Consider the following 19,514-nt stretch of genomic DNA (forward strand, 5'->3'; position numbering starts at 1 on the left):
TTGGTATTTGTTAAGCACTTACTATGTGCAGAGCACTGTTCTAAGTGCTGGGGTAGATACAGGGTAATCAGGTTGTCCCACATGAGGCTCACAGTTAATCCCTATTTTACAGATGAGGTAACTGAGGCACAGAGAAGTTAAGTGACTTGCCCACAGTCACACAGCTGACAAGTGGAAGAGCCGGGATTCAAACCCATGACTGCTGACTCCTAAGCCCAGGCTCTTTCCACTGAGCCGTGCTGCTTCTCTTGTACTTTTACGCAGAAAGAGAGTGTTTTCTGTGAAACGGTTACAACTTTAAAGCATGAATAATTTTGAGGAATACATTTTGGCTCAGAGTTCCTCAAATGCATTCAAATATTTTCCAAACTAGTGCTGATATGGAATGGCATATGTCAAATTTGGCATGCACACACCGGCTTATGGCCAAATATAAAGGAATTTGACGTAGATAATAAAAATGCCGCTTGGCCCCGACACAGTCAGTTGTTCATCCGTAGCACAGAAAATTGGCCAGAATGTGAAGGCAGGACCTTAGCCCCTTCTGATGAGGAAGTAACCACTGCAATGAAAGTCATGAAAAAAGGAAAGGCGCCTAAATCTGTTGACTTTTTTTTTTTCCACAAACCTACTGTCCAGAAATCTAGGGGACCTCATCCTCAGACATCTGAGAATCCTGTCATCCGTAGTTGGGTCTACAAAATGCCACAGGACTTCAAACAAACCATGTGAGCCCCCCGAGGGGCAGGGACTGTGTCTCATTCTCATTAGTGTGCTCTCTCCCAGCGCTTAGTACAGTGCTCTGAACACAGTAAGCGCTTCATAAATACTATTATTACTGCTTCTACTGTGGCAATTACCATCTCCAAGAAGAGAAGAGACCTGGCTGTGGAAACTACAGGGGAATAACAATAATATTATTATATTATAATTATTATTATTGTTCCCCTGTAGCTTCCACGGCCAGTTATCTTTCCTTCTTGGAGATGGTAATTATCGTGGTATTGTCTCCCCCCTTTCTGTGGTTGGCAGGATTCTAGCCTGAGTCCTTCTGATCAGACAACCAAAGAATGCCATCAGATGGGGTCCCCTCCCTTCTCCTTTCCCCTCCCCACGCATATCACAATGTGGCTTCAGACCAAGTTGTGTAAGAGTAGAGAACCCCCTCTGCAGCTCCGCAGATTCAGGAAAAGGGCCGAGGATGATTCTGAGTCATTTATTCCATGTTTATTGATCTCACAAAAGCACTTGAAACCATCAACAGACCACGGCTCTGGAAATTGCTAAGCGAATTCAGCTGCCCTGAGAAACTCACCAAGATCTTTAAGCTTCACCACGACAGAATGGCCGATCCATTTAAAGTCAAAGGAGCCCTGCCTGACAAATCTTTCCCTGTCACCAGTGGAGTAAAGTGTCATTGTGTGTTAGCAGCACACCTTTAAAGCCCAAAAACAAGAGATGGAAAGCAAAACAAAGAATGCCAGAATGGCCTTTAGAAAGATAGATAAAGTGTGGGGACAACAGGGCATTCAGCTGAGTGTCCAGGTGAAGTTTTACAAGACTATCGCAGTGTCCAACCTGGCTGTGACACTTACCACAAAATACACCTCCAGCTCCCAGAATCATTTCACAAGCATCATCTAGAAACCACACTCAGCAACAAGGAGCTGGACCAGATTTCCAACAACCAGGTCCTGCCCTTCCATCAGTTCATCAGCAATGCTCACGGCAACACCGCTCGGCTGGGGGTTATATCATATTCTCCCAAGCGCTTAGCACACTGTTCTGCACACAGTAGGTGCTCGATAGATACGATTGATGGCCCGGGGGAGCTACGTGAAGGGAATCGACAACAGAATTCCTAATCTTCTGCTTTTGGGGAGATCGAAAGGGGTTCCCTGCAATCCCAGAGGGCAGACGAGAGGGAGCGCAGATTCAGAAAATGTGGCATGGTGGTGATCTCTCTTTAGCAGACAAGTGAGCCTTACCAGCAGAGATGAAGAGAGGGGGAGTTTTCCTAGTAAAGAAGATTTGTGAAAATAAGGATGAAAGAACGCAGTGTCGAAAGCAATCAGTCAATCACCCCCCCAGCCCATGAGCACAGCAAGTCTCTATGCTTACTTGTAAGCATCGCAGAAGGGGGATGGACTCCCAAAATCATTCCTCATTTTGGGCACGTTTTCACACGGCTCCTTCAGTTTTGTCATCTCTGACTATGAAGCAGATAGAGATACATAGAGAGAGAGGTAGATCAGTCAGCTGATCACTGGTATTTATTGAGTACTTACCATGTGCAGAGCACTATACTAAATACTTGGGAGAGTACAGTCCAACAGAGTTGGCTTTGTCCCTGCCCACAAGATTATAGATCTGCGCTCTTCGTTCTATAGATACACACACACACACACACACACACACACACACCCACACCCAAATGCAGAATAACCCTTATTTTGAACGTAAAAGAAATTGGAAGGTGACCTGCTCCCTGAGAGTCATCCTGTATTCAGAAATAACCCCCTGAGACAGTGTTTCGCGCTTTGCCGGAGCAATATCCAAAACGCGTTTTAATTATGGTATTTTTGTAATAAAATGCCTCCATCTAGTGGCATTTCCGAGCAGTGGCAAAATGTCAGAGCTTCATCACGAGATATTTAGCATAGTCCTTGTGTTCTCTAACACTTTTGAGTACATGTGTTTAGAGGGAGATCTGTATCCTTTATTCACCACCCCCCCCCAGCCCCACAGCACTTACGAACATATCCACACTTTATTCATTCATTCATTCAATAGTATTTATTGAGCGCTTACTATGTGCAGAGCACTGTACTAAGCGCTTGGAATGAACAAGTCGGCAACAGATAGAGACGGTCCCTGCCGTTTGACGGGCTCACGGTCTAAGCGGGGGAGACGGACAGACGAGAACGATGGCGATAAATAGAGTCGAGGGGAAGAACGTCTCGTAAAAACAATGGCAACTAAATAGCATCGAGGCGATGTACATTTCATTAACAAAATAAATAGGGTAATGAAAATATATGCAGTTGAGCAGACGAGTATGGTGCTGAGGGGAAGGGAGAGGGAGAGGAGCAGAGGGAGATGGGGGGAAAAGAGGGTTAAGCTGCGGAGAGGTGAAGGGGGGCGGTAGAGGGAGTAGAGGGAGAAGGGGAGCTCAGTCTGGGAAGGCCTCTTGGAGGAGGTGAGTTTTAAGTAGGGTTTTGAAGAGGGGAAGAGAATCAGTTTGGCAGAGGTGAGGAGGGAGGGCCTTCTGGGACCGCGGGAGGACGTGGCCCAGGGGTCGACGGCGGGACAGGCGAGAACGGGAGACGGTGAGGAGGTGGGATGTGTTTCAACCTCTAGACTTTAAGCTAACTGTGGGCAGGGAACATGTCCTTCAGCTCAGTTATATTGTGCTGTCTCAAGTGCTTAGTGCCGTGCTCTGCACCCAGTAAACACTCGATAAATATGACTGATTGAGAAAGAAAGAAAGAAAATCACGGGTGGGTATTTGCCTATACAACACCCAAACATGCCTACTCCCGAGATGTTCTTCCCCTTGACGCTGTTTATTGCCATTGTTCTCGTCCGTCCGTCTCCCCCGATTAGACTGTAAGCCCGTCAAACGGCAGGGACTGTCTCTATCTGTTGCCGACTTGTTCATCCCAAGCTCTTAGTACAGTGCTCTGCACATAGTAAGCGCTCAATAAATACTATTGAATGAATGAATACTGCCGCAGTGTGGCTCAGTGGAAAGAGCCCGGGCTTGGGAGTCGGAGGTCAAGGGTTCGAATCCCCGCTCTGCCACTCGTCAGCTGTGTGACTGTGGGCAAGTCACTTAACTTCTCTGTCCCTCAGTTACCTCATCTGTAAAATGGGGAATAAAACCGTGAGCCCCACGTGGGACAGCCTGATTACTCTGTATCTACCCCAGCACTTAGAACAGTGCTCTGCACGTAGTAAGTGCTTAACAAATACCAACATTGTAATTATTATATTTCTGGGAATAAGCCACATTTTATTTCATATTTAAGCAAGCTGAATTGGAGCTAAATGGGACTTTATGAGTGATGGACTTGGTGCACCTGAGAAGTATTTCTCCTCCTTCTAAGTTAATTTCTGTTTCTGTTTATCAATTGTGGGGGAGAAACTGCCCACTGAATAATTTCAGGATTAATTAAAAAACTCGAACGGTATTAAACATCATCTTCAGACAGCCTTATGATTGCTTTGCCAGGGTCATGTTTTCTTCTAGGTTGTTTGGTTTCACTGGCTGAGAATTCTTCAGAGCGGTCCTTTTAGACTAAAACTACATCCGTAGCATTTTGGGTTAGAGCAAGTATGCGCTGACTCTGGACTAAATGCTAAAATGGATGTGGTACTCCTCGGTAAGGTCTCTGAACCTTTGGCTCTAAGGAAAGATCTGTCTCAGAGCAGTTTGATGCATTACTGCTCAAGCCTGGCCCATTAACAGGCCAACCGAGAATCATCTCTTCCAGGGCCAAAAGCCAACACATTTCCCCCCCCGCATGAATTATTTGAATCAGAGCCCAGTCACAGAAAGAGAAAAAAAGTCTGAGATTTCTGCTTGCTGTTTGCACAGATCAAAAGAAAAAAAAAGGGGGGGGAGAAAGCTAATTCTCCCCACGGTGATGATTTCAGCAGTAATAACCTGGAGCCAGAAATATATCACCACCCTCCAAGTGTTAAGACTGAATAGGAGCAGACCTCACCCCACCCACTCCACCCACCCCACGACCTCCTGCTCCTTCAAGATTTCCAAGAGACCATGTACACTGGTGTAGATGAAATTAATCATTTTGTCTAAAAAATGAAAAGCAGATTCTCTAGAGCAGATCAGCAACCCTGTCTTCTGCCTTCCACCCCTCTACCCTATCTGAGCTTTCCAAAGGTTAACTCCACAGACTTCTCTGAGGGGCTCATCATGGCACGTCATTGGACTCGTCAACCAATAGCTGCTTTGGGAACCCTTCTTCCCACCCCCAGCTTTGCAAAGAATTTCCCATAGCCCTTGCTCCCCTGGAAAAGTGGAGAAGAAAGGCATTCCATGTTGCCTGCAAAAACAGATCACCCTCTTCCCATTTGTCTGCTGCTACTTGCAGCAATAGATGGACATCTATTCATTCATTCATTCAATAGTATTTATTGAGTGCTTACTATGTGCAGAGCACTGCACTAAGCGCTTGGAATGTACAAATCTAGTGTCCAGTTGATTTGTACTGAACTTAATCAATTGAGCACTTGCTCTAGGCAGAGCACTTACTGTACTAAGCACTTGGGAGTGTTCAATACAATAGAGCTGGCCCAAAAAGATCTATTTAAGAGCCCAGAGTTTGTTCACTAGTTGCACATTTCTTGGAAGACATCTGTGACATTCGAATATTTCTGGGCCAGGACAGGGTCACGGCAGGGGTCTTGAGCCCGTCATTGGGTAGGGATTGTCTCTGTCTGTTGCCGAATTGTACGTTCCAAGCACTTAGTACAGTGATCTGCACATAGTAAGTGCTCAATAAATACTATTGAATGAATGACCGAAAGGTGAAATCATCAGAGCACATCCTGAATGTTCGGAAACAGCAGCTCGATGGGCTGCTTCTAATAATAATGTTGGTATTCGTTAAGCGCTTACTATGTGCAGAGCACTGTTCTAAGTGCTGGGGTAGATACAGGGTAATCAGATTGTCCCACATGAGGCTCACAGTCTTAATCCCCATTTTACAGATGAGGTAACTGAGGCCCAGAGAAGTTAAGTGACTTGCCCACAGTCACACAGCTGACAAGTGGCAGATCCGAGATTCAAACGCATGACCTCTGACTCCCAAGTCCGGGCTCTTTCCACTGAGCCATGCTGCTTCCCATGGCTTCTAGAGGTCCGCTGCTTCTGGACAGAGGACCTCCTCTCTAGGGTCCTACGTCCTCCAGGATCCTCCAACTTCTCAAGCAGGACCAGATTATCGGAACAAGAGAATGGTGGAGAGCTGAAAAAGGGCTACAGAGTTAGGGAAGCCTTAGCAGGAGAACGGCTTGGGGACCCAAATTTCAGGATTGGCAGATGCAGCTAAGATCCCAGCCGGTGGGGTATCCCAGGGAGGGGGTGAGATTCCCCCACTCTCTGGTGTCAAGCCAGGGTTTGCTTGGGCACAATTTCTCCTTACAGTGTTCTGCACAAAGTAAGCACACACCAGATACCAATGGTTGATCATCTGTTTCTACATCTTTGCAGTAGACATAGACGGGAAGCAGTATGGCGTAGTGGAGAGAGCACAGGCCTGGGAGTCAAAAGGTCATGGGTTCCAATCCTGGCTCTGCCACTTGTCTGCTATGTGACCTTGGGCAGATCGCTTAACTTCTCTGTGCCTCAGTTACCTCATCTGTTAAAGGGGGTTTGAGACCATGAGCCCCACATGGGACAGGGACTGTGTCCAGCCCAATTTGCTTGTAACCACCCCAGCGTTTAGTATAGTAGCTGACACATAGTAAGCACTTAACAAATATAGTTATTATTATTATTAAATTGTTTTATTAAGCTGAGCCATCTATCTTCTGCAGTTTCCGGTAGTTCACTTTGACGTTTAACTACTTTGATAGTCACCCCATCCCCACAATACTTATGTAAATATCCCCCAACCCTAATCTATTTTAGTGTCTGTCTCCCCCTCAGACTGTAAACTCCTTGGGGGCAAGGGATTGCATCTACCAACTCGGTTGTACTGTAATTTCCCAAGCACTTAGTACGGTATGCATGAGCTCTCAATGAATTCCTTTGATGCATGGATTTGTAGTTCAGATTTAGGTTAATGTTCTTGATTTTAATGGCCATTTCTGCCCCGGTTTTTGCACATCGTTACAGATTGTCATCGTGATCCAGATCTAAGTACGCATTGCAATCCAACTGACTTCCCCTACACATCCAAAGTAGAGCTGCATCTGCTAGAATGGAAAGTGTGGATTTCTCCAGCCTTTATTGACATATTCTGTAAAGCCGTGACTCATTTTCTCATTTAATATTGACAGAGTCCCCCCAACAGTCCAGACACTAACCATTTTATAAGTGAATTGGTTTCTGGCAGAGGGCTGTGAATGTAAATCTGACGGGCAGAAGCCCAGGACTGCCTTCTGCCTTGAGTTTGTGCAGGTGGATCTCCTGTCAGTGTGAGTGGGAGAGGGGTGGTGGCTATGTATTAAAGAACGAACATGGCTGTCATTCATTCATTCAATAGTATTTATTGAGCGCTTACTGTATGCAGAGCACTGTACTAAGCGTTTGGAATGTACAATTCGGCAACAGATAGAGACAGTCCCTGCCCATTGACGGGCTTACAGTCTAATCGGGGGAGACAGACAAAAACAATAGCAATAAATAGAATCAAGGGGATGTACATCTCATTAACAAAATAAATCTGTCTCCCCCGACTAGACTGTAAGCCCATCAATGGGCAGGAACTGTCTCTCTGTTGCCGATTTGTTCATTCCAAGCGCTTAGTACAGTGCTCTGCACATAGTAAGCGCTCAATAAATACTATTTAATGAATGAATGAATAAATAGGGTAATAAAAATATATACAAATGAGCGGACGAGTGCTGAGTTTGGGTTGTGTTTTCTAAAGGGAAGAGCGTGAAGAAACTGCTTCGTACAATGACTAGGAGGAAGCTATGTTATTCTTTCAGCTGCTCCGAGGCTATGTTAATAGATGATTTGCAAAAACTGTTTACTGACTGACCCCCTCTCTCCCCCTCCTCTCCTTTTCTCTCTCTTCCCTCATCTGCCCCCGACCCCATTTCCTTGTCCTTCCTGGCTCCCTTCCTCCTCTATCCCTGCAGGGAAGGAGACTGGTGGGAGGCTCGTTCCCTGACAACAGGAGATACTGGATACATCCCCAGCAACTATGTGGCTCCGGTTGACTCCATCCAGGCAGAGGAGTATGGGTTTTTATGGATTTTTCTAAGACTGCTCATTAAAAAAAAAAAAGTGGTTAACATGGTGCATGAGGGAAAAGGAAAGAATCGTTAATATTGTGCATGATGGAGTAGGAGGGAAACTGTGGTGATGGATTGCAGTGGATTTTCCAAGCCCTGGCCCATTTTGTTTTTGTCTTTCAGCTGTATTTGATTATGTAAATGGTTAAATGGGAACAAAGGAAATGTAAACAGATTCATGTTTGGGTGTTCAGTTTAAAGGGAAGAAATACAGAGAGCTTCCAAGTGCTTCCCTGCCTTTAGGTCCCTGCCTCCCTAAAGAATAATCTCTCCCTCCCCTCCCATCCAGAGAAGCACTGGAAACTAGTAGCAACAACTGGGAAGCAACATGGCCTAGTGGAAAGAGCCCGGGCCTGGGAGTCAGAAGGCCTGGGTTCTAATCCCAGCTCTGCCGCTGGACTGCTATTTGACTTTTGCAAGCCATTTAACTTCTCTGTGCCTCCGTTTGCAGATTCGATAGCTGTTTTCCCTCCTGCTTAATTGTGTCCCCATGTTCAGCCATGATTACTCCTCTCCCTATCCTAGAATGTGCTGGAGCACTGGGAGAGGCATCCCTTTGGGGGATCACAGCAATGAGCTGCAGCTGTGGGAGGGGAATTCGTCATCATCGTGCCCCATCTTTGACCCTGGCAGCTGATTCAATTTTGAGCCCCACTACATATATTAATCCCAGTCTCATGGCCCAATTATCATGATCACACTGGTGATTCTAGTTTCTGGGGTGTATTTTTGGTGTTTGGTTTTTTTAACTGCCGTAAAGTATTTACTGGTTCTGAGCTGCATTTCATCATCAGTGTATGCAATAAGCCATAGCGTTTTTGTTTTGGAACAGATTTGTAAACCTTTTTAAGAGCTTCAAGGCTAAAAAGTACTCTAGAAATATGATGTTGCCCTTCTTAACTAAGAATCTACTGGCTATCAGTTAGGTTATGATCCTGTTGGAGGTTTGCAGGGGTGGGGAGACTTTTGTTTTTAAAGAGAAAAACAGGTTATAAAAGAAATGTTCCCAAGTGGGGTTTGGAAATGAAATTAAATGTTGTTTTCCGGGTTAAATATTTGAACTAAACAGCAGTGAATTTTTTGCACATACTTCTTTGCATAAATCTAGAGAGTCACCAACAAGGACCTCTTTTGTGTTTGAACCGTTAACCCACCGGTTTGATCTGCAGACACTGTGGCCTGTATTCAGTACTCCACAGGATCACTGAATAGTTAATATGGGATTTTTCTGTTTTTCTGTGGAAAAATGTTTCCCAGAAATATTTAATAGTTTCAAAGTTGAGCTTCAGGTGGAATGGAGGCTTATAGGTTTTCATGAATTGAAGCGATGAAGATAACTAGTTTTCATTAGGTTTAAGCATTCATGAAATTCACAAAATTGCTTTTCGTATTGATTCCAATTCATTCATTCAGTCATATTTACTGAGCACCTACTGTGTGCAGAGCACTGTACTGCATGCTTGAATACTACCAAATCTATCTGTAGATGATTATAAAGATTTGAAAAGGTATAGGGCAAAAGTAAAACTTGCGTTTAGCGAGATTGTTGCATTGTGATGGCCCTTTTTAAGTTATCTGTGTTTCATTGATTTGGAAGCAGAAAGCAATTTTCTTCAATTACTTTTTAGTTAAGAATAAGTTCCTGGAATGTGGGATCGGAGAAGAGACCCCAAAATCTTGAACTGTAAATGTAGTTGTTACAGAGAAACAGCGTGACTTAGTGGAAAGAGCCCAGGCTTGGGAGTCAGAGGTCATGGGTTCTAATCCTGACTCTGCCACTTATCAGCTGTGTGACTTCCACACTTCTCTGTGCATTGGTTCCCTCATCTGTAAATGGGGATTAAGTCTGTGAGCCCCACGTGGGACAACCTGATTACCTTGTATCTACCCCAGCACTCAGAACAGTGCTTGGCACCTAATAAGCACTTAACAAATACCATCATTATATAGAAGACTTGTGCCTGGCCAAAATGGATGAAGGTATTTGTTGGGGCCATTTGTTTCCCGTAGTATTCCTTAATGACTATTTCATGGGAGCTGAAATATGAAAGCAAGCACTAAAGGGAGTGACAGCCCTGAATTGGTTGTTTTCAAACTTTTCCTGGATTTCACTGTGGGCAAAAAAGCTCCTGAAAATATTGTAGTTGTTTATTTTCAGTCAGACTAAGTCTTTTTTTCTTAAAAAAAAAAAAAAAAAAGGATTGCAAGTTGATCTTTCTCATAGTTTGTAATTATGCTCCCAGATGAGGAGTGCTGTAGATTAGTGTGGAGAGCACCTCCTTTCCCCCAAAGGGGTTTAATTTGTGCCTTTATTTAAGCAGATGGGATTTCTTTCCTTAAATTTGAATTCAATTCACAATTCATCACAATTCAAATCTCCCAATTTCAAAAGACTAGCTGGCTTGCTAACACATTTTAAGAACCGTAATTCACTGATGGAAAATTAGAAAGCCATACCTGAAGGTTCAGTTAGAAGCAGCATGGCCTAGCAAGAAGCAATGTGGCCTAGTGGATAGAGCCCTGACCCGGCTCTGCCACTTTTCTGCTGAGTGACCTGGGGCAAGTCACTTCTGTGACTCTGTGCCTCAGTTACTTCATCTGTAAAATGGAGATTAAGACCGTGAGCCCCACGTGGGACGTGGACGGTGTCCAACATGATTACCTTGTATTTACCTCAGCGCTCAGAACAGTGCCTGGCACCTAGTAAGCGCTTAATGAATGCCATTAAAAATAAACGGTTAGTGGATGGGATGTTAATAGGGAGAGATGAAATACAAAGAATGACTTGAAGACTTGAAATTGAAACTTCTGTATAGACACAAAAACCTTCAGGGAAAGCTTACTTGCTCCCCGTAAATTTCATCTTTTGAAGTAAATTATGTCTGGAGTTCAGTAGTTCCATTTCTAAAGTGCATAAAGTGGAAGAAACTATTTCCTTCTTTTGAATCTTTTCACTTTTCCCAAAGGTGGTATTTTGGCAAACTTGGCCGAAAAGATGCTGAGAGGCAGCTCTTATCCTTTGGAAACCCCAGGGGTACCTTCCTTATACGAGAAAGTGAAACCACCAAAGGTAAGGGGACGAGAAATAGTAGATGCCTTGTTATGTTGTGCTGTAACTGTAGTTGTGTTTGTATTTTATATTATCTAAGTTTTATCAATTTGCTGGGCAGAAAGTAACATTTCCCTAAGAATGCAAAGATGTATAATTAAAAGTATTTTTATAACGTTCAGAATTTTTCGCTCAGTGGAATGAGCACGGGCTTGGGAGTCAGAGGTCACGGGTTCGAATCCCAACTCTGCCACTTGTCAGCTGTGTGACTGGGCAAGTCACTTAACTTCTCTGTGCCTCACTTTCCTCATCTGTAAAATGGGGATTAAGACTGTGAGCCTCACGTGGGACAACCTGATTACCTGATTACCCTGTATCTACCCCAGCACTTAGAACAGTGCTCTGCACATAGTAAGCGCTTAACAAATACCAACATTATTATTATTATTATTATTATTCAGTGTGTTTTATGGTATTTGCATCGAGCACTGTTCTAAGCGCTGGGATAGAGACAGGTTAATCAGTCCGGATACAGTCCCTGTCCCACAAGGGGCTCACAGTCAGGAAGGAGGGAGAACAGGTATTGCGTTCCCATTTTGCAGTTGAGGAAACTATCTGAGGCTTAGAGAAGAGAAGTGACTTGCTCAAGGTCTCATGGTAGGCAAGTGGCAGAGCTGGAATTAGAACCCAGGTCCTCTGGCTCCCAGGCCTGTGCTTTCTCCATTAGGCCACACTATTTCGTGCTACATTATTCATTCATCTCTAAGAACTGTCTTTTAAAACTCCTAAACTATTTCTTATTAATGCTCAGCCTAGCTATGTCTTCCCTTCAGTAGTTTCCTCTACTAGCATGGCTCAGTTTTCATGTGATCTCCTGCCAACACCTCAAACTTAAATTGTCCAGAACAGAACTCCTCATACTCCTGCCCAAACCCTTTCCTCCTTCGGACTTTCCCATCACTGTAGACAGCACTACAAGGCAGCATCCTTGTTTCACAAGCTCATAACTTTGGCGTTATCCCCCCCCATCTCTCTCATTCAACCCACTTAGTCTGTCATCAAATCCTGTCAATTCCACTTTCCCATCACTAAAATCCACCCTTTCCTCACCAACCCAACTGCTAATGTGTTACAAGCATTTATCCCATCCCACCTTGATTACGGCATCAGCCTCCTTGCTGACCTTCCTGCCTCCTGTCTCTCCCCACTCCAGTAAACACTTCACTCTGCTGTCCTGATCATTTTTCTAAAAACACCTTCAATCCATGTTTTCCCACCCCAGTGGTTGCTCATCCACCTCCGTATCAAACAGAAACTCCTTACCATAGGCTTTAAAGCACTCAGTCACCTTGCCCCCTCTTTCCTTACTTCTCACTGCTTTCTTACTACAACCCCTCCTGCACACTTTGCTCCTCTAATGCCAGCCTACTCACCGTACCTTGATTTCATCTTCCTCACCGCCAACACCTCATCTACGTTCTTCCTCTGGCCTGGAACCCCCTTCCTCTTCATATCCGACAGACGTTGACCTTCCCCACCTTCAAAACCTTATTAAAAGCGCATCTCTATTTGACCTTCCCTGACTGAGCCCTCATTTCCTCTTCTCCTACTCCCTTGCACATCAGCCTTGCACTCTAGGATTTGTGCTCTTTATTCGCTCCTCCCTCAGCCCCTTAGCACTTATCTAAATGTTCATAATCTAATTTATTTCTATTAAGTTTTATCTCCCCCTCTAGACGGTAAGCTCTTTGTGGACAGGAAAGTATGTGTCACCTCTGTTATACTGTACTCTCCCAAGTGCTTAGGACAGTTCTCTGCATGCAGTAAGTGCTCAATAAGTATGATGGATTTTAGATTATAATTATTATTTTATTCGTTAAGCATTTGCTATGTATTGTTCTAAGTGCTAGGATAGATCTGAGTTAATCGGGTTAGACACATGTTCTTGGTTTTTTAGTGTTTTTAGCCTATACATTATACATCTATACATCTATACATCTCTCTAGACTGTACAATGGGTCAGTGAGGTTTTGCTCATTGTATAAGGGAAAGGTACGGTCTGTAACAACTGCTGTGTCTTTATTTCCTCTAAACTATCCTTAGGGTCTTAACTCACTGTTCTTAAGAACTGATTCATAATCAGTTCTTAATCCAGAGTTTTTAAGCAGAGAAGCTGCCCCATCCTTGGCCAAGGTCTTCCACCTCGTTACCCATTAGATGGCTTTGGCCTTCTGTTCCTTACCAAGTCAGACGTGTACCTTTGGCTTCCTGCCATTACCGTGTCACTCCCACTTAGGTGTCCCCTAACACAAGGCTAATTCCCTTCCTGCTGTCTGTGTGCAGCCGTGCCCTGGAGCACCAAGACCTGCATAAAAATGAGGGCTATTTATAAGCTGTGAGACCAGTGCTAGAGTTACTTGGATCATTTTGACTGAGAGAGACAAATTAGAGCTTTTGCTTGGCTTAGTGTCATCTCTGAATGGAGGCCAAATCCTTTCCTTGTCTGAAGAGACAGAATAAATGAGATTCGGTACTACTGCACATCAGGAGAGTCTGAAGTGATCTCCTAGAAAGCATCCCGTTCCTGGTGAAGAAAAACTGATGCTTAGTACAACCGAGCATCATGGAAGAACTGCTTGCAAATGAATTTTGATGGAACCAACCCAGTGCCAGCCCCTGTCAATAGGCTAGAAGTCTTTTTTGCTCAATTTAAAGATTGCTTGATATGGATAACATTTACATAAATTGGCTAAGCTGGTCCCAAAGCCCTAAATCCAATTATGTAAGATAAAATAAAATGTATGAGTTCTTGCAGTTTACCATGGTTATACCCCAACACCAGATTCAGGGTTGAATCTGCACACCAGTTTTATAAATCCTGATGGGAAGGGAGTGGCACTGTGGGAGGAGGGAATTTATGGGAGCATCTGCCCCACATAGATTTCCATCAATTCTGGATATTGAATATGGTCCCGGGTGATGCTGTGAGGAGAAATCTGGACTTTCATCTCACTGGGAAGTGAGGGCCAGTGTAGCACATGGTCAGTTTCCCTGAGTTTACTTGGAGTGGAATAGTTCCAAGAAAAACTACAGCCAAGACAGAGAATTGAAATCAGAGACTGCCCAAGGAAATCCAAGACGAGCTTTACCAATCCTGGATCTTTTGTTACCTGGCATCTAACAAACTCATTGTTTAGATAGAAAATTGTAGGTGGGTCACTTTGAAGATTACTCATTGTCCTAGCTTCTCACTCCATCTGCTCTGCCGGTCTTGAGGTGGGGACGGTAAGCTGAAAGAAATATAACTCCAGTCAGTCCACTGGACCACTTGTTTGCAACTCGAGAATAGAGTTTTATTGTGCTTGTTGGGACTTTGCTGGTGTGTCTCATGTAGTTTCATTTATTCGTATTTTCCCTGTGCCACTTCGTAAACTGTTCTGGGCCCAGACCTTGAGTTCTAGAGACCCCCTTTGCAGCAGCTCCAGAGGCCGTGGTTAACTGAATCACCAACCCCCAGAATCCCCTTATCGTCCCCCCCATGACCCCTTCTAGCCCTCATTAGGATTTGGAAGTGGCAGTTAAAGACAACTAGAAAAGAGAAGTGATTCCAACTGGGGAAAAAAAAAGTTTGAAAATCATGATTACCGAAGGTAGACACACTATAAATACCAGCATCCTATTCGTGGTGCAATGGAGCCTTAAAAAAATGAATCAGAACCTCATGTGCGTATGTTTGTGTGAGTTCCTCTCCTGGTGATTGAAGTACGATGAAATAAATAACAAAATGTAAGTGACCCGCGTGACTTAGCTATTAATGGTTTTCTATGTTTTTCTCAGGTGCCTATTCTCTTTCTATCCGCGACTGGGATGATATGAAAGGAGATCATGTCAAACATTATAAAATTCGCAAACTTGACAATGGCGGATACTATATTACAACAAGGGCCCAGTTTGAAACTCTCCAACAGCTGGTTCAGCATTACTCAGGTAACTGTGGGTTCTGTTTAGTTTTAGAATTATCAGTGGGGGAAAGTCCAAAAGTAGATTTTACTAAAAAATTAGTTGAATAACATTTTCCATTCGATACCTGGAATCTTCCATGGTGTTTGGCTGATAGTGTCTCCGAACAAAAGTGTTGCCTTTACTAATTCTCCCGCAGGGAATAATAATGATAATAATGCTGATGATGATGGCGATGGAATTTGATAGGTGCTTCCAATGTGCCAAGCACTGTTCTAAGCACTGGGAAGATACACCCTAAGCAGGTCGGACAGAGATCGGTATTATGTTATGCGTAGATCATAATTTTCCAGAGCAGAGGATGATTGCAGTTTGTCTGGTTTTCATCTTTGTCCTAAAATCCCCAAAGTGTCTTCGTCTAGCCACCTCGTTTACGTGCTTCAAAAACTAAGAAGAAAGAAAGGGAGGTTTCTGGAAGGCCCCTTAACTGTTGACTCATGCTGGGTATATAACATTTCTTTTAAAACAATGTTATTGCCAAACTAGCTGCGTGAAGAGTTAGTCCACTCTTTTGCAGCCTAAGAGTTTTATTTTGTTTCCACCAGAATCTCATTTTCTACCTTGACTCTTATTTCTGGCACCTCGATCTATAACATGTTTTCAGTTAAATTTAAAAACAAAACAAAGCCCAAATCATCTCCCTTAACGTCTTTGGATGTTGTTAACTGTTTTGATGTGCTGGGAGTCGGGAAATAACAAAAGTACTTTTGTAGGATTTTGTTTATTTTTAAACACCTGGCGTTCCAGATTACAATCTAATTCATTAAAATAGTCTTCTTTCTTGGGTTGGCAGTTAAACATTCTCTTCACCCCAGTATTACCTTCAGCAATTTAGTGTGACCGCGTGACCTTCTAATGGTTTGAGATGCAAATAAGACCCTCAAAATTGAACCAAGATTTCACCCCTTACATGATATTCCAAGAGCATCTAATTATTTCTGCACACCACACAAAACTACATGTCTGGTGATCTGCAACATTGAAAGTAACAGAAAAAATATGCATACATATACATATTGTGTTTGGAGGAGGCCTAAATTTTTCCTTTCATTTGGTTATAAATATTGTATCTTAAGTCAATTGACAATCAGTGATATCTATTGAACACTTACTTCGTGCAGAGCACTGTAGTGAGTACTTGGGAAAGTACAGTAGAATCGATCGACACTTTCCCTGCCCAAAAGAAGCTTACAGTCTTGAAGGGGGAGATAGACATTCATATAACTTATAAAAGTAGGTGCTGGGGGGCTGAGAGTGGTGTTGAAAATCAAGTACTCAAAGGGTACAGGTCCAAGTGTGTAGTTATCTTTTTTGAGACTGATTCTGAAGATAATTTTTCAGGAAATGAAGCAAAATATCTAAGATCAGTTAACGAGCCCCAAAGTGTGACTAGACAGTGTTAAAAAGAAAATTATTTCCTTACAGGCAAACATCAGTGCTTCATTTGTCCAGGAGAGGTGCCAAGATCCTAAATACCTTGCATCTTTCCAGAAGTTCCGAGGATCGGGGACTAGGGGATTGAGGAATGGAAGCCAAGCGGAGAGTGTTTGTCTCAAGCAGGGCTGGGAAATGTAGTCTCATGGCACTGGTAAAGTACTCCGTGCCAGAAGCCAGACTTAATTAAGATGGCTCTGGCCAGCTGGGGCAGTAACCCTCGGAGGAGAAAATGTGTGCCCTCGCCCTGCCTGCAAGAACTTAGGCCGTGCACACTTCCACTGCCAGCTAAAGGTGTATTTTTAAAAGATCCGCTCTTATAATGGTGACGATGAAGGGGAGAGGGAGAGATAGTAAAAGCATTACTGGGGGTTTTCATCTTCTACAAATGTATTGCATATTAAACATTTTTCATCAGTATCTCTCAGTGTTGCACTTCTAACATGACTGTTTTCCTAGATAAAAATCTCAGGATTTTAGTTTCAAGGCAGAGTGATTCTCTGTTTTTTTTTTTGGGGGGGGGGTGGTTTACCTAACTTTTTAATGCTATGATTCACCTTTCCTCTTAGTAGCAGTTGAAACCTCCAGCATGACTAACCAAAGAGGGCCCCTGTCTTTCCTGATTAGCTGAAGGGGGTTGTTCGCTACTTCCATTTGGTAAAAATCCTAAGATTTCTACTGCTTATGTCAATTTCCCATAAGGGAATTAGGTTTGTGCCTTTTTTTACATAAAATTCCCATTTTGGAGTCAGGTCGTTTCTGATGACCACTCTAATAACCCTAAAAGCAAATTGTTCAAAAGAGTATTTCAAATTACCCTAGAAAAAAGATAATTACCTCCCTTATTTTTCTCCTACTTTGATTTTATGGGTTTGACCCTGATCCCATGAGTCTACTCTCCTCTTTTCTTTATTCTTGTGCTTTTCTGGCCTTGCCCCCCGCCCCCCACCCTGTGTGAGTTTCACAACCGAATGAACAGCAGGAACCTAATGGGTTGGTTACAGTCATAGAAAGGAACACAAGAGCAAAATTCGTTGATTAGCATGCCAGGGAACTAGCTGAGAGAAATTTGACCTTTATCTTTTTCTTGGTCTTTAACAATTTTTGTTTAGAACAATTCATTCCTTCGTGAAGACTTAAAATCTCATACTCCAGGAACAAAAAATGTGTTTATCATAAGTATGGAATGGTTAATCCTATCTATTATTTGACTGAAATATTTAGGCTGGACAAGGGCATAAGGAGAGAGGTTATAGTTTGCTAAAATTGGAGAAGATCAAAACCTCTTTATTTACCTGAAACCTTCGCAGAGAAACATAACTGGGTTATAACCCAGTTGGAAACCAGAAGTAGCTCACCAAGTAATAAATTGCCGCTGTTTCCCTCCCATGGTGGAGGAGAAAGAAAGGTTCTGTCAAAACCTGTTGGAATTGGGGTAGAACTGATTTACTAAGGGCTCTCTGCAGGGCTCATCCTAGAAATCTGGGCCAGTGCAAATCTTCACCACACTGAAGAGCTCTGAGTAGATTAGGGAATTTAGGGGTCTCCCTAGGATAATTCCACAGGTCTGGGGGTACCGGAATCAGGCCCCAGACATATAACACAGCAAGTCAGACCATCAGGTGAACCCAAAACCAACTGAGATTCTCAAGGTTAGGGGCCTTCAAGGGCCAGTTTTCAGCCCCAGAAGCAGGTGAGACCTAACCCAAACCCAGAGAGTTGGTGGAACTCCAGAATTGAATATGCAGTCGGGGAAACGGGGAAACTGGGTTTATTCAAGTTGCAGCGGATGGAGTGTCATTTCCACCCTAGGCCGAAGCCCCCATCATAGGCGAACGTGAAAATTGTGATTAAAAGCAATTTGCCTCCCTTCGGGCTGTAGCTTAAGAAGTCCATTTTCAAATATCCCTTGGCTGAAGCCCCCGTCCTAGGTGAACATGAAAATTGTGATTAAAAGCAATCTGCCACCCTTCGGGCTATGGCTTAAGAAGTCTGTTTTCAAATATCCCCTGTTTCTTCTCAAGCAATCGTGTTTCAGTGTGTGATCTCTAATCCTCCCAAATGCTTTTGATGCTAAAATAGCTGTTGTTGTGATTAGTTGTTGGTCAGTGGTGTTGGGTTTTAATACTTGTTGTAAATGCTTTTGTTTCATGTGTTGCGCTTTTCTTTCCCCTTCTTCTGCTCTTGGCTTTGTTTCCACTCCATCAGAGAGAGCTGCAGGTCTGTGCTGCCGCTTAGTAGTCCCCTGTCATAAAGGGATGCCAAGGCTTACTGATCTGTCTGTCAAAACCAAAGATGTCTGGGAAATTCCACGAGAATCACTCCAGTTGATCAAGAGACTGGGAAATGGGCAGTTTGGGGAAGTATGGATGGGTATGCTGTGAATAATTATTCTACAATTACAATTATTCTTTGGAAATAGGATACCAAAGATGGAAGGTGACCCGCTCCCAAAATGGAATTTTGAATTATTGGCTCGGGCGATTAATATATTTTTGTTTTGGAAAATACATCGAGTCGCAAGGAGCACAAAAAAAATACTCTTTTTTGTTTTCGATGTTGCAAAATTTGACTGAACTTTACTAGCTCCTTAATTTATTAACATATTAATCATACAGAGAAACATTTTTCAAGCTGGCATAAATTCACTGCCCTCTGTTTCCAAAAAAAAAAAAATTTGGCCCATGTACTCAAGTCTAGTACTGAAGGACATGTCACCTTCCATCTTTTTCTGTGCATGCAAAATTTTGGATTATAAGTATTGTGTCTTTTTATTAATTTCCTCTCCTATAGAGAAAGCTGATGGTTTGTGTTTTAACTTAACTAAGATTGCTTCGAATTACACTCCACAAACCGTTGGATTGTCTAAAGATGCATGGGAAGTTGCACGCGATTCATTATTACTGGAAAAGAAGCTTGGTCAGGGGTGTTTCGCTGAAGTGTGGTTTGGTAAGGCAGAGAATATGTTTTGCTTTGGATGGATCTTAAGAGCTCCTTGAAAGAATGGTTTTGAACA

At 43.3% G+C, this 19,514-nt stretch overlaps 1 protein-coding gene across 4 annotated transcripts in view; it reads left to right on the forward strand.

Annotated features, from left to right (window-relative positions):
- FYN (FYN proto-oncogene, Src family tyrosine kinase) overlaps positions 1-19,514 on the forward strand; it is a 245,068-nt gene that overhangs the window by 171,104 nt on the left and 54,450 nt on the right. For 3 of the 4 annotated variants that reach the window (XM_029047552.1, XM_029047553.2, XM_029047554.2), the window contains 4 exons: positions 7,840-7,938; positions 10,962-11,065; positions 14,882-15,031; positions 18,707-18,871. In XM_029047552.1, the coding sequence (XP_028903385.1) occupies positions 7,840-7,938; positions 10,962-11,065; positions 14,882-15,031; positions 18,707-18,871 (518 nt within the window). Of the gene's footprint in view, positions 1-7,839; positions 7,939-10,961; positions 11,066-14,881; positions 15,032-18,706; positions 18,872-19,291; positions 19,448-19,514 lie in introns of all 4 variants that reach the window. The other variant, XM_029047556.1, reaches the window with a different exon arrangement.

Source organism: Ornithorhynchus anatinus, chromosome 19 (assembly GCF_004115215.2).
Source record: "Ornithorhynchus anatinus isolate Pmale09 chromosome 19, mOrnAna1.pri.v4, whole genome shotgun sequence".
Classification (NCBI taxonomy): Eukaryota; Metazoa; Chordata; class Mammalia; order Monotremata; family Ornithorhynchidae; genus Ornithorhynchus; species Ornithorhynchus anatinus.